The sequence below is a fragment of the Zea mays genome, chromosome 7, assembly GCF_902167145.1.
Source record: "Zea mays cultivar B73 chromosome 7, Zm-B73-REFERENCE-NAM-5.0, whole genome shotgun sequence".
In the NCBI taxonomy this organism is placed as follows: domain Eukaryota; kingdom Viridiplantae; phylum Streptophyta; class Magnoliopsida; order Poales; family Poaceae; genus Zea; species Zea mays.
In genome coordinates this window covers 871,744-886,842 of record NC_050102.1, presented here as the reverse complement: position 1 = coordinate 886,842, position 15,099 = coordinate 871,744, and the positions used below count along the sequence as shown (strand labels likewise).

Here is a 15,099-nt window from a genome sequence, read left to right as displayed (position 1 = left end):
TGATACAAGTATTTCCACAACCCGAAATGTGGCAGCACGCCGAGAAAGGCTTCGCATAAATGAACGAAAATGGAGATTTGCAGGATAGAATTGGGGTTCAAATGGGTCAAATTAAGATGGTAGAAATCAAGGAGGCCACGGAAAAAGGGAGAAATGGGAAGGCCAAGGCCGCGGAGAAGGAAAGGGGCATAAACAACGGACTCATGGGTATCCTCAGTTGGAACAGTAAACCCATGGCAAATCCGCCAAGAACAGAGTTCCCGCGGAGGAAGAACCCCGATGGATACGAGGTGGAGAAGTTCAGGCTCAGAAATGACGGACATGTGGTTACCTGCGAAAGGCAACTGGCTGTTGGGGTCGATTGGAGGAATCACCACAGCAGACGAACTTTAGGTCTTCCTCTTGGGCGCCATCTCGATTCTACCAGTGAGCAGAGTGGGAGGCGAATGGCAGAGAGGATTCGGAAGCGAGAAAGCAAGAACTAGGGCACGGAAAGCAGAGGCGGCTAAAAGCGCAGCACTTATGGGATATTCTCGAGCCAGATACCGTTTCAAAAAGTGCCCAGTCAGCACCCGACGGTTATTTCCAAAACACCGGCGTGTCACGTGATCACCCGGCAGTTATTTCCAGAGCACCGGTGCGCCACCTCATCACTCGGCTATCATCCTCAAAGTGGCCCACGCAGCCTGCTATCACTCAGTGTTACCTCTAAAACGCTGACATCGTGTTCAGTCGCTCGGCGTTACCTCTAAAACGCTGACGTCGCCCTCCAGTCACTCGGCATTACCTTAAAACGCTGATATCGTGTTCAGTCGCTCGGCGTTACCTCTAAAACGCTGACGTCGCCCTCCAGTCACTCGGCGTTGCCTCTAAAACGCTGATATCGTGTTCAGTCGCTCGGCATTACCTCTAAAATGCTGACGTCGCCCTCAAGTCGCTCGGCAGTTGACTCTAAAACTCCGACATCGTGTCAAGTCGTTCGGCATTACCTCTAAAATGCTGACGTCGCCCTCAAGTCGCTCGGCAGTTGACTCTAAAACTCCGACATCGTGTTCAGTCGCTCGACAGCTACTTCTAAAAGCGTCGAAACGATGCCAGAGTTATTTACGTGCAAACTCCAAGGAAATCAGCTTCACAAATAAGCATGATAATCACCACAGAGAAACCAACACCATTACTTCATTAAGGGGAATATATCATGCTTACAAATCAACTCTTTATGAGTTGATACTTCCCTATTACTACTACTACATTACATCACATTACTGCTACTACTACTACACTACACTATACTACTCTACACTAGTAATTACTACTACATTATTCTAACTATACTATACTAATATCTAAAAGACCAGTGGCATCTAGCCACTGGCCCTGTTGCCACTGCCGCCCCTGCCGCTGCCGTCACCGTCACCGCCGCCACCGCCTTCGTCGTCGCCGTCGTCGTCGTCCTCGTCCTCGCCGCCGCCGTCCGAGTCCTCCTCATCCGAGGAGTACTCCGACTCATCCGAGCCCTCGAGCCCGGAGCGCTCGACGACCCGGATGTACGTCCAGACCTCCGCCGCAAGCCCCTGGGTCGTCTGAGTCGTCAGACGACTCACGCAGGGGGATGGGAGCCGGAGACCCCTCAGACTCAGAGGAGAACTCCTCCTCTGAGTACTCCGAGTCACCAAACTCCTCCGATGGAGGAGTTGGCTCACGCTTGCGCTTGTTGTTCTTGCCCATGGTGGAAGCAGAAGGGAGAGAAGAAAGGCAAGCAACAGAGAATAGCAGGAGATGTGAAAAAGCCGGAGAGACAACGACATTATTTATAGAAGGAGAAGGCAACCGCTCACCTCCAACCGCGGTCATTGAACAGTCGCAAAGCATTCAATAAGCACTTCAACCCGTCTGAAGACACGTCAGGCGGCTGACGCCGTTTCACGCAACACAACACCCATTGGGACTCCAGTCAACAGCGCGGAGGATATGATTACACCCGCTGTCACATCACATTACTACTCAGAAGCAGCCGGCTAAAACACTCAGCGTACCAAGCCGTCCCTTGCCCACACCCATTGGGGGGGGCGCCCAGGAATTATCTGTATATTTTTCAAAATGGTCACATCTGTGCAGGGCATGCAGTGAATACCCCAAGACAAAAATGAGATATCAGTAAGGATCAGAGGAAAGCCAAATATAGCCAGTGAAGTACAAAATATGGCCGACAGAAGCGACGTGAAGACTAGACAGAGAACGTCCATCAAACGTCCAATCAGTCGCAGAGCAAATAAATTGCACTACCTAGCAAGATATGGATGGATTGCGAACTCGACTGCTAAAGACAAAATACATGCTGACCTCTGAAGCATAATATTGATGACATAATGCTGACCTCCAAAGCATAATGCGGATAGCTTCATGCCAATTTTTACAAACAGAAAGGATAATTTTCAGCAAAGAGACACAAAAAGGAAGACCTTCGAATGGATTATCCTCAAAAATCCATTTGAAGGTCGGGGGCTACACCCATTGGGTGCACCTCCGGTGCACCCCATGGATTATCATTTCAAGCCAAGATAGTGCCGACTTCTAAGGCGTGGGACAAGATTAAAAACAAGGCCGGCCCTCAACCAAAACGCAGGAGCACAAATGGAAATAATTTCTGGGGAAGACCTTCGAGTAGATTATTTTCTAAAATCTACTCGAAGCTCGGGGGCTACACCCATTGGGTGTACCTCCGGTGCACCCAATGAAGTTCAGAGTCCTACAAATTGAAATGCCGACCTCTAAGGCACAAGCACGAAACAAAGCTTCGGTTTACGAGTGATCAAAGCAGGAGGAGACAATAAGAAGTCGTTTTCTTCAAATCACCTGCAAGCTGGACCTGGGATCTTTGGGCTGATTACCTCTAAATTAACCCAAAGATCGGGGGCTTGTGGGGGATAGATATCCCCCGAGTCCACTAAAAGAGTAAAAGACCTCACGAAAGGCCCAAGGGCCCAATAAATCGTAAGGTCATTCTTTCGTGGGCCTAGGGAAAGACAACCAGCAAAGCAGATCGACATGAGGCCGGATTGGTGCAAACCCGGACGACCCACAACGTCGAGCGAGTGACCACAACAGAGATCCGACTTTCCCGCGTTGGAGCCCCCATGCAACGGAGCCATGCGAGGATAAGTCGGCAGAACTACAAGGAGATTGTTGGGGGCCTTCGTCCTCCGAAGGTCCTCAAAAACATGATTTGACAATGCTTTCCAAGTGAATTATATGAACAGGTATTTTCGGATTCAGAATTATGGAGCACGACCAGGACGAAGGCTGAACCAGACGAAGGTCGGGGGCAGCCGAAGCTGTACGCAGGGAAGCTTCGGCGCGATGGCACAAGGGGAAACCGACCTTAAGATGAAAAGACTTCGGGGTCCTCAATAGATCTCCATAAACCGTTAACAAATGTAATGGACATGGATGTAATTTTACGTGGGCTGCGTCCCGCGTCTATAAATAGATGAACAGTACTCCCGTACTGTTCACGCTGATTTGTCATTTTGCTTTTGGCGTCACGCTCGTACTTTCCATCTTCTCTCAGGATCGGAGGTACATTTGTAATTTGGGATCATTTCTGTTTTTCCATGTTAATAAAATAGAAATGATTCTCTGATGATGCTTATATCATATTTCATGCTTTATGTGAGTCCTTCGTCATTACTTGTTATGTTTACGAAGGTATGTCTCTCATGACCTTCGTCCGAGACTCATTACTTCCCAAAGGGATATAATGCTTCGAAGGACGAAGGACCCTAACACTTAACACTTTTTATGTTGCCTTGTTCTTAACTCTTAGAATTTGAGAACAAGTCTCCAACAGAGATAAACTCAAGTAGTTCACTACATTTTAGCTACACGTTGTTATCATATCCACATGTATTGCCCCACGGTCAAGTATATAAGGCCTAGGGGGCACCCCTTCAGAACGATCGACCCTATTACTTAGCCACCCACATCAACTCTCTGCATTCTCAATTCAGAGAGCTCTCTTGTAACCTTGTTCACCAAGCATACTCACCAGGACGTAGGGTGTTACGCGTCTCTAAGCGGCCCGAACCTGCAAACATTATCCACTGTCCCTCGTGCATCTGGCACGAACCATTTTGATACAGTCGTCGACACCGTCCTACTCCTAAAAACACCTTGAGGGGCATCCCCGGGTGTGCGGTCGGACCCAAAACACCGACAGTCGGCAGGGTCGAAGTGACCGCAGTCACTTCGCCCCTTTACTGATCGTCCTGACAGGAAAATAGCACTATTCACCCTGTTCTGACTACTGTGCTAACCACCAGGGTAAAACTAACGATAGTAAGTCACGACCTCCCCCTGGTTCAGCCTCGGGCGCAACAGGGAGCTCCGCCTCGCCCGACCTCAGGCCTCGGCCTCAGCCTCGGCCGCGGGAGAAGGTCTCCGCCTCGCCCGACCTCAGCCTCGGCCTCGGGAGGAGTCACATCCTCGCCCGACCTCGGCCTCGGACCGACTACGCCACAGGGGATACATCATTACCCTACCCCTAGCTAGCTGCCTCAGGCTACGAAGGAACAAGACAGGTGTCTCATCTAGATTACTTCGGTAACAGGTAATGATGGTTCCCTGCGTGCGTCCATGACGTCGGTTGTTCTCAACGCTCTACGAAAGCAGAGAAACGTCAGCAGGAGCCCGGACCGCAACGCCAGCTGCGCTTCTACAGGGCTCAAGTACTTCTCCGCCGGCCATGTTAGCACATAGCTACACCCCCATTGTACAGCTGGACCATATCCTTGTATCTATAAAAGGGGATGTCCAGGGCCTTCTTAGGAGAGGCAGGCAGAGTGGGAGAAACGCAGAGGAGGCTAACTCATACAGCTCACCTCAGGGCCGAACCCTCTCCCTCTCTCTCGCGCGACGCTTGTAACCCCTACTACGAGCACCCCGGTGCAAGATAATATAAGCCTCATCCTCCCTCTTGTATTCCATCTTGCATCAACCCATCTGGACAGGGACACGCAGCGATAAATTCACTAGTCGGTTGAGGGTCCTCGCGGGTCCAAAACGCCGACAACTTCATATACATTCCATATTGTTTATAAGTTTAATTCCACACTTACATTTGTTAGCAACAAATAGCAAGTATTGAACTTGGACTCCATCTCGGACAAACCTTTCTTGTTCTAACATTTAAAGTTATAAATCTCGGATCAAATTTTGTTATTAAAGTTAAAATTTCAAGTTTTGTCTATTTACACCTTCTTGGCGTCTTACACCCTGCATTGCATCTGCATGGTCAGCTCAACCCTGAGCCCTGAGGTAGTGTGTATAGATGTCCAAATGGATCGGGCTTATCGGGCGACCCGAAACTCGACACGGGTTTGGTCCGGCACGACACGTAGTGAACCGGGCCCGTGCCGGCCCGGTTACCGGGCCGTGCTTGGGCCAAAGGCGTGGCACAACGGGCTAGGCCCGGCACGACCCGATTTTATTTTTTCTATTTTTTCATATAAATACATATATTATACTTGAATATAGAGTATAAAACACAAGAAACATGTGTTTTTGTTGGTTATGTGGGTGTAAATAAATGTTTAGAGCTAATAAACATGGTTTAAACCCTAAAAAATGTATACTTTTAGGATATTTTTATCATTTAAACGTCATATATTGTTATGGACCCGTTAGGCCCGTTGGACAGTGGGCCGGCCCGGCACGATTATTAACCTAACGGGTCGTGCTTGGACCTCGCTTGGAGCCCGTGGGCCGGCACGGCACGGCCCGTTAGCTGATCCGGGCCGGACCGGCACGGTCCTAATCTGTGTCGGGCCTAGCCGTGCTTGGGCCGGGCCCGAACGGCCCGCCCATTTGGACATCTATAGTAGTGCGCATGCGAGCGGTCATCAACAGTCTTTGTCGTCTTCATTCCTTTCCGTGTGGACGGACACCATAGCCGCTTGATGATAGCTAGAAGGGAAGGACGACGTCGTGGTCGTGCATGCATGCATATGGAGAGAAACGCTCTCGCTTCACAAACAAAAGTCTCCCGACGCCAAGCCAATGCAACCACTGGTGTACCCTCCGCTCCCCACCATGTCGTCGTCGCCGTCTCCTTCGCCAATCGATATCTATATAAATAGACGGCTTCCTCTGCCGCCCCTACACGCCGATCGTTTGGTTGGTCTTATTGCTTCGTCGTCGTCAATAATAACTATCAGATCAGCATCGCCGTACGTACCAATCGAAGCACACACGACCATGGCACAGGCACAGCCACAGGCGCAGGCGACCAGTGAAGTCGTCGTCAAGTGTGCCACCAAGGCCATGACGAATGACAAAGACAGGGCCGCCATCGCCAGCGCCAGCGCGGCGGCGTCTCAGGGGTCGGTAGGCAGCGGTGCCGCCACGCCCTTCAAGTTCAACGTCCACGCGCCGGAGTTCGTGCCTATGTCGCCTGCCGCCGCCAGCCCCATGGCCAGCCCCATGTCGGCACCGGCAGGTGGCTACTACTCGCCCTTCATGCAGATGCAACCGGGCTTGGCGCCCGCCGATTGGAGCTTTTTCCACGAGCACGAGCCCGTCTTCTTCATGCCCGACTTAGCGCACGCTAAGTTCGGCGCGGCCACCGCCACCGCCGCTGGCGCTGCTGGGAGCAACAGCGCCCAGGCCAAGGGGGCCGCCACCACCACCGATGTTGCACAGAAGATTGTTAAGCAGGTGAGTGCTGTGCTGTGCTGCATTATATATAGATACATTCTTCTTTCTGCTGCTGTTGTTTATCCTTTTACACTTGGACACATACACACACACACACAGGTTGAGTATCAGTTCAGCGACATCAACCTGGTGGCAAACGAGTTCTTGCTCAAGATTATGAACAAGGACACAGAAGGCTATGGTAAGTAGTAGCAGCGGCATCTATACCTCCTCCCAGACTAGCTAGAGAGTGTGAGATAGAGACATCCTGCATCCTCAAATTAAATGATGGAAGAACGGACGACATTGTCACATATATATTTTTCTTGTCCAGTTCCGTTGTCAGTCATTGCATCCTGGAAGAAGATCAAGTCTCTTGGGGCAACCAACCAGATGCTGGTGAAGGCTCTTCGCACCTCCACAAAGCTCGTAAGCAAAGCCGATGGATGTGTTTGACAATGCGGAAGGACTCGTAATCATATATATAATGAAGCTGTTTCTTCGTACGTTGTTAATTTTGTGCAGAATGTGAGTGACGACGGCAAGAAAGTCCGGCGGAGGCAGGCATTCACGGAGAAGCACAAGGAAGAGCTTCAGGTGAGGCATGCAGATGCAGACATGCAGTATGTAGTAGTAAACAAACAACACACACAACTGATCTAATGACGAAACTCCTCCGATCCTGTTTGCAGTCCCGCATGATCATAGCGGAGAATTTGCCAGAGGACTCGTCTCGGAACAGCCTCGAGAAGATCTTTGGCGTCGTGGGAAGGTCAGCAAGCTAGGCACACAAACAGACAATCCATTACTACTGGATCTGCACAGGAGACATGCATGCATCACTAATATATACCATGCATGCATGCATTCAGTGTGAAGAACATCAAGATATGCCATCCACAAGAGCCTAACACCGCAAGGGCTTCCAAGTCCGACACGCTTGTCAGCAACAAGGTAGTAGAGTAGTAGTTTCATTCTTTCATCCATTCATTCACCATGCGTGCATGCATGTGCTGCTGCTCTCTCTCTCTTTGACTGTCTCTCTAAACAAAGGATTTTACCATGTTTTTTTGTTTTGTTTTGCATGATCTCATCCTGAAAACAGATGCACGCACTTGTGGAGTACGAGACGTCGCAGCAAGCCGAGAAAGCAGTGAGTACCTGCTAGTAATTAGTTTACAGGAGGAACAGGAATATATATGATGAATTATCCGATTACCAGGTGGAGAAGCTGAATGATGAACGGAACTGGAGGAAAGGGCTCCGTGTCCGCACAGTGCTCAGGCGCTCGGTTTGATCCTTTTCCTGTCCTTCCTTAATTGCCGTGTCTCTGCATCCAGTAACACAGAGCATTGCATGCATGGCAGCCCAAGTCAGTGACGAGGCTGAAGCGTGCAGACTTGGACCACTTTGTGGCCTCCGACGACGACTCGCCGCACTCCTCATCAGACTCCCCGACGGCGGACTGCTCTTCACCTGCCGAGGCAGCGGCGGCTCACGCTCACGTCTATCACCAGCAGCAGCAAGAGGAGCAGCAGAATGGGGGCAATTGCAAGCACAAAGGCAGCTGGGCTCGAGGACGAGCTGGCACGGCGACCAAGCTGCACATCACGGCGCCGCAGAGCCCCCAGTCGGCTCCCGCGGGCATGGCCGGCGGCCACTTCGACCCGACCAGCCCCCGCCCGTCGTCGTCGTCCCAGAAGCAGTGCCCCTCCAGCCCCGGCAGCAGGCAGCTCCCTGCTTCTGCCTCTGCCTCCTCCCACAAGTGCCCCTTCAGCCCCAGGCAGGCTCAGCATCATCCTCCCCAGGGCCCCAGGATGCCCGACGGCACGCGCGGCTTCACCATGGGCCGGGGCAAGCCAACGTCGCCACCAGCAGCGGCAGCGGTCCTCGTTTAGTTTCACCTTCCGGGCTGGCTAATCCTGCCTGTCTCTGTTTGCTCTTCATGCGCATCAACCCTTTCTTTTCTGGGTTTATTAAGGTTCAAATAAAGTTGCCTGCCTGCCCTGACTGCTGCTGGCAATACGGATTATGTATAGAATAGAATATAATGGTATTGAGGACTTACAAAAATATACTTACTATTTTTAATAACAATATAATAAAGAACCACCGTTCCAGTGTTTCACTTTCAACAAGATACAGTGCTCGCACATGAACAAGGCAGAAAAGCATTGTATTTGTATCTCCCTGCCAAGTGGACCCCGCCCTACCCGGTGACGGTGAGAGGCAGGCAGGTAGGCAAGCAGAACGGGAGTTGAGTTGAGACAGTCTGAACACGTGGAGTCGACGTGTGCCCGCGCCGGCGCCGGCCAAACGCAATCCGCTGACGCAGAGCGCTAAACAAAAGAAGGGTCCCTGTTGCCGGGGCCCAGCCGCCGCGCACGCCCAAAACACACACTGACGCGTGGGGCCACCGCCTTTTTTTCCCCTTTGCTGCGTGTCTTGTTGTTCCTCCTCTCCTCCCTCGCGGACACACAAACCCAAAGCAGAGAGGTGAGAGGGAGAGGACCGAGGGAGAGAGGAGAGAGAGCGATCGAGAGATGAGGAGGGAGCTTGCCTCCCCCTTAGCTACTGCCGCCGCTGCCACGGCCGGTGCCTCCTCCTCGGCTGCCGCCTCGCTCCGGGGCTGGTGGGACGATGTCAACGAGTCGCCCCAGTGGCAGGACGGGGCCTTCTTCTCCCTCGCCGCCGCCTACGCCCTCGTCTCCGCCGTCGCACTGGTACGCCCTCCTTCCCTCCCCTCCTTGCCTCTTTGGGGGACGACAGGACCGGGCCGGCCACGCCACGGCAGCGCCAGGGCGGGGAGATACTGCTCGATCTCAACCTGCTATTCGCCGATTGGTGCCGCGCCTGCCGCAAAAGCCAAATCTTTTCTGCGCCCCTGTGCTCCCCCCCAGAGGGGGAGCAAGAGGCGCCGACCACCGTTCCAATTTGGACTTGGGAACTCGATTGGATCCTCAGCTCTGCCCCCTCCTCTGTCTCCTGGCCCCCACCTGCAGATTCAGCTCGTCAGGATCCAGCGCCGGGTGCCCGAGTTCGGATGGACCACGCAGAAAGTCTTCCACCTCATGAACTTCCTTGTCAATGGGGGTAATTTACCACCTTTTTCTTCACTTACTCCTGATCAGTCTGCTCCTTCACCGTCGATTCCATCGTTCCACGTTGAGTTTCACCCTATTTCATGAATCCGGTCTTCCTGCTGCAGTCCGTGCTCTGGTGTTCGGCTTCCATGTCCATGTCTTCCTCCTTCGCACAAAAGTAAGATCGCAATTTTCCTCTTCACCTGCTATCGATGCACGTTTCCAAGCTTCACTTAATTTCCCTCTTCCACCTGAAGCTCTTCACCTTTTGCTTCCTCCACAGGTATACAAGTTGGTGTTGCTAGATCTCCCCGGCTTGTTGTTTTTCTCCACCTACACCTTGCTCGTGCTCTTCTGGGCAGAAATATACCATCAGGTGCCACACCCGCCTTTCATTTTAAAATCCTCTCTTTCATTCTTATACCAGGAAGGGAAAGCATTGAGTTCCGTTACTTTGTACCATCAGAAATCGCAAACAAAATGATACAAGCACAAATCTTGGTTGAGTTGCAGGCTAGGAGTCTCCCAACGGACAAGCTAAGGCCTGCATACATTGCCGTTAACGCCATCATATACGTTGTTCAGGTCTTTTCATCTCTTATTTTATCCTCCTCATTCAATAAATTCATCGCTTTCTTCCTGTTCATGCAATTTCTATGTGTATATATCTTTTCGGATTTCTTTTCTATTTAGGATTTCTAGTTTACCCTTTTCCAACTTTGACTCGGTACCTCTGGTTGCACGTCTGGACAGCTTTGCATATGGATATACCTCGGAATAAATGATAATGCCGCGGTTGAGCTGGCCAGCAAAATATTCATTGTAGCTGTCTCCTTTGTTGCGCTTCTTGGGTTTTCAGTATATGGTGGAAGGTAACCCAATGTTCAATGTCTTTTGCTATCGTACTGACTTGCAGCCCTAGCTATGTATTGCCTAAAAAATGGTGCTGTCGTTTTACTTCAGGTTGTTTGTCTTGCTGAGACGTTTCCCTATTGAATCTAAGGGGCGGCAAAAGAAGCTGTATGAGGTGACTGCAACCCTGCAACAACTACCTTTACTGTTCAACTGCCCATGAGAAGGCCAGTGTAGAAATTTGAGAATCGTTCGCATCATATGGTGTTAGGACACAACATTTGGTTGACTCTATTACTGACTACGAATTACAAATATCATCATCAGCAACAACAATACTAAAATTTCTAGTCCCAAGCAAATTAGGGTAGGCCACGGTTGAAACTCGACGCAAACCACAAGTCAATTTAGTCCCAAGCAAATTAGGGTAGGCCACGGTTGAAACTGAACAAAATCCACAAGTCAAGATTTAGTCACATGGATAGTTGTTTTTCATGTACTCCTATTTATGGCTAAATCTTTTAGTATATTCCATCATTTTAAGTCTCCGGTCTTCCTATGTCTCTCTTTCCATTGCTATCACATCTTGGGATCTCACTACACACTTGTACCTCTGGAGATCTTCGTTGGACATGTCCAAATCATCTCAACCCGTGCTGAACAAACTTTTCTTTGATTGGTGCTACCCCGCGCTTATCACGTATATCATCTTTTCGGACCCAATCTCCTTGTATGCCCATAAATTCAATGCATCATACACATTTACGCAACATTTATCTGCTGAACATGTCTTTTTAAGCTAATATTTTGCACCATACAACATAGCAAGTCTAATCGTTGTTATCGTATCAAAGGGTATCAAAGGTACCTGAGAAAGGATTGATAAGGGAGCGGGGAGTTAGTAATAATACTGTAGGGTATGTCTACGAGGTTATGACATCGAGAACCTAATACACAAGGACATTTTATAGAGGTTTGGGTCGTAGTGTGCGTAATACTCTACGTCCTCTTGCTGATAATGGATTACTGTATGTAGATGTCACACGAGATTACAAGCTTCAACCGAGGGAGGCAGGACACCTCCTTGGGGAGTAGTGGAATGAGACAAATTAGACTAACTGTCACTATTATCGCCTTGGCTGGATTGTCGTCAACTCTCTTGATTTGGGTTTGGTGGCTCTTGCCATGTTCTCTTGTAGGGAGTTAGTTGGTTCAAACGCGAATTGAATGCTGCTCTACCACCACTTTTATAGTCTAAAGGAGCGGTTGTTTTACATGTGTCTTTTGTGATCCCTGCTTGTCATTGAGCCAGCTGCCCATATTCTGCCTCTGGATTGTGATCATGTGTCCTGCAACAGGCGTGCACGGTGCACTGGCGTAATCATTCCTATGAGACATGTAGACGCATCCTTTTCTCAGATTATTAATGGTTCCTAGTACGATTCCTTGTTCTTCTTATCACAAGCTAGAACCCTCATACTATCCGACATTGGCAATAAGGATTCTTTTAATCCTTCGGCATGCAGGATTGTCTACTCAAATAAGGTGATAAATACTAAAGTATGCTTGCACAACGGCTTCAGGTACACCTGCCCCCTACACGCGTGCTAGGGTGAAAAGGCGTGCACATAATGTCGAATGTCGTGCTCACATTTAATGCGAGCCATGCAGTAGTTATCTCTTCGCAAAGCGACCACCATACCGAATACCAGGGTAAGTATGATAACCTATGACATCGGCTTCTATGACCTGGGCTTGTTGGCCTCGAGTGATTTGTCGGTATAGTCCCTGATAGTTTATTGTATTTCTTGGTACACCATGCATGCGCTTGTGTGGTTTTAGGACTGGCGTGTGCACCATGTAGCGGCCTTGAGTGCCCTGCGGTCTATGTTGCATGTCTGCACATTGAGTCAGTCCCATAATATTTCTCCTCGTGCATTTAATGTGTTGTACCTGAGACTTAACCATCGTCCATTTCGTCCACCATGCTTTGATTCTATGGCTAACATCTTCATCAATATTCCCGTGTTGTTGTAGCATTAATCCTAAATATCAAAATGTATCCATCCCGAGCACTACTTGATCTTCCAAAATAACATCTCCTTCCTCGTGTGTAGTAGTGTCGAAGACACATCTCATATTCGGTTTTAGTTCTATTGAGTCTAAAACCCTTGGATTCTAGAGTCTTCTTCCACAACTATAGTTCTCTATTTACTCGTGTCTAGCTTTCATGACCAACGCCAAAAATAGGGGGCGCGGTCACCCACAGGCTGAGTCGATCAAGATGTGATCGGCCAGATCAAGATGTGATCGACCAAGTAGAGTTTGTTGAGAGTTTTTAGCAAATAGGTAAAGATAAAATTGTTAGCAAATAAGATAAGCAGAGTTTTTAGGAAAGTTTGTTAGATCAAGGACTATATAAGCCACATGGCGCAAGTAATGGAATTAAGCAGTAATTCATCTATCTCTTATTCCTCTTCTCTACCAGGAACATAGGTAGCTGAGGGGAAAACCTCGCTCCGCCTCTACCAGCGGCTACGCCCTGCGCGGCTTGGGCGCGCCGCCACCGCTACCAGCCCTAGGCACCCAGCCACACCATAATAGTTCTATTGAGTTTAAAACCCTTGGATTCTAGAGTCTTCTTCCACAACTATAGTTTTCTGTTTATTTGTGTCTAGCTTTCATAAACTAGCACTACATCAATTATGAATACCATACTTACTATTAAATAGTGGAAATTGACATGTGTTGAACATGAAATTGTTTTGCCATTTTTGTTTTTTTGGAGCCCCATAACTGTAGCTAAGTCTTGTATGAATTGGTCATTTGTCTAGTGACTAACTAACTATAGTATATAATATCTCTACATATACATTTTTCCCCGAAAGGGTGGCAAGAGCATTGCCACATATTTTATTACAAGAGACTCTGCATAGAATTACCATTTGCTTTGTTTGAAAAAGGTTGTATTTTATTTATTGTCTGGTGTCTTTCCTTAAAAAACGAATTGGTATCTTAATAATGAATGTAGGTCTATTTTGTTCTTCATCTAACAATATGACTGTTCCGAACTGTAGCCATCTTCATAATTTCTATTCTGATGTTGCGTTTTTCATAACGTCTCAGGTTGGGACCGTGACAGCAATTTGTGTTACCTGCTTTCTGATAAGATGTGTTGTGGTGAGTATTTTGTTCCCACTTACTGATTGATTGGTATTCAAGGAAGGAATGTTTATTATTCCTTTGGTTGGCCGAAAGTAGACGTGTGATGTTGACCTGTCTCATACAAACAAACATAGCGGACACAGTAGACTCATTTGTACCGCACGGGACGGGATGCTGTGTGGTATTTTGAGAAGACTATGAGAAAACATCCCACATGTATATGTATATAATCGTGCAGTGTTTTTATTTCTGATAGTTGATCCTCATGTGCACTGATGGCAGGTCGCGCTATCTGCATTTGATGCTGATGTATCTCTCGAGGTTTTGGACCATCCAGTCCTGGATTTCTTCTATTATATGGTAAAGGCACTAACACCGCCTTGTGCTCCACTTATATAGCATCTTTTCATCCCCAAGGTTAATGTTTCTTACGAACGCTCTCGATTGTACAGTTTGCGGAGATACTCCCTTCTGCGCTGGTTCTCTTCGTCCTTCGGAAGCTTCCTCCCAAGCGGGTATCGGCGCAATACCACCCTATTAACTAGGGAGTTCTTTGTTTTTATGATGTTACATGCTAAGAACTCCGGATAAGCTGGAACTGCTGAAAACCTACATCCGGTTGTATTGCTGTAATATTTTATGGAAGCATCCCAGGGTTGGCAAGATGCATCATCACCATCATGCTCTATGAGAAAAGAGTTTTGAGTGGTGCTAATGAGTTTGTGCTACTGCTAGCCAGAGCATCACATGACATCTCCAGCAGAGTACCATACCATTATTTGAATTGCATGTGCATTCTTGACGCGGACAAGGCCAATGATTTATCGCCTTGTTGGTCCCAGTGACTTTTATGGAGTACTTGTGTGGTAATTGTTGGTATTCCTGAGGACTAGATCTGAAACTGAAAATGCGTTATATCAGCTATCGGTCGTCCTAATATCAATTTTTGTTAGGCTTTTATCTGTTTCAGCGTTCCAGAGTAGAGCCTTTAGCCTAATGTTGTCAGGATCTGTAATTCGAGGAGCAGTGTTGGTAGGATTATTATTGTAGTTTTGGTGCTGGATTGTTCTGGTAAATCGATCGATCTTCCATGCTTTATTTGTAGTTTTGGTCCTTGTTACTCCTTTGCTGTAGTTCATCAGTGTCTGCCAGATGAATTGAAGCAACTGACGATATAGATGCCGTGCCGGCCGACGATGAGCAGGGTTGTGGAGATGCTAGAGAAAACAACCGCCGCGGATCTGGAGCTACCGCCAGGGTGTTGATGGCCTGACAAGATGATGGGCCACTTTTTTTTGACAAGAGG

The 15,099-nt window shown here is 48.6% G+C and overlaps 2 protein-coding genes across 2 annotated transcripts; both read left to right on the top strand.

The window, feature by feature from the left end:
• The first annotated feature begins 6,175 nt into the window (after positions 1–6,175).
• On the top strand, positions 6,176–8,852 carry LOC113939972 (uncharacterized). The gene is made up of 9 exons (NM_001368050.1): positions 6,176–6,714; positions 6,814–6,895; positions 7,028–7,122; positions 7,219–7,290; positions 7,386–7,465; positions 7,566–7,647; positions 7,799–7,846; positions 7,916–7,984; positions 8,061–8,852. Exons 1-9 carry the CDS (start codon positions 6,256–6,258, stop codon positions 8,589–8,591), a joined length of 1,518 nt encoding a protein of 505 aa, NP_001354979.1. The 5' UTR covers positions 6,176–6,255; the 3' UTR covers positions 8,592–8,852.
• Positions 8,853–9,167: 315 nt separating this feature from the next.
• LOC100283022 (uncharacterized) lies at positions 9,168–14,890 on the top strand. The gene is made up of 10 exons (NM_001155924.2): positions 9,168–9,416; positions 9,696–9,786; positions 9,902–9,954; positions 10,060–10,152; positions 10,290–10,361; positions 10,530–10,648; positions 10,740–10,803; positions 13,755–13,808; positions 14,076–14,153; positions 14,246–14,890. Exons 1-10 carry the CDS (start codon positions 9,237–9,239, stop codon positions 14,336–14,338), a joined length of 897 nt encoding a protein of 298 aa, NP_001149396.2. The 5' UTR covers positions 9,168–9,236; the 3' UTR covers positions 14,339–14,890.
• The last annotated feature ends 209 nt before the right edge of the window (positions 14,891–15,099 follow it).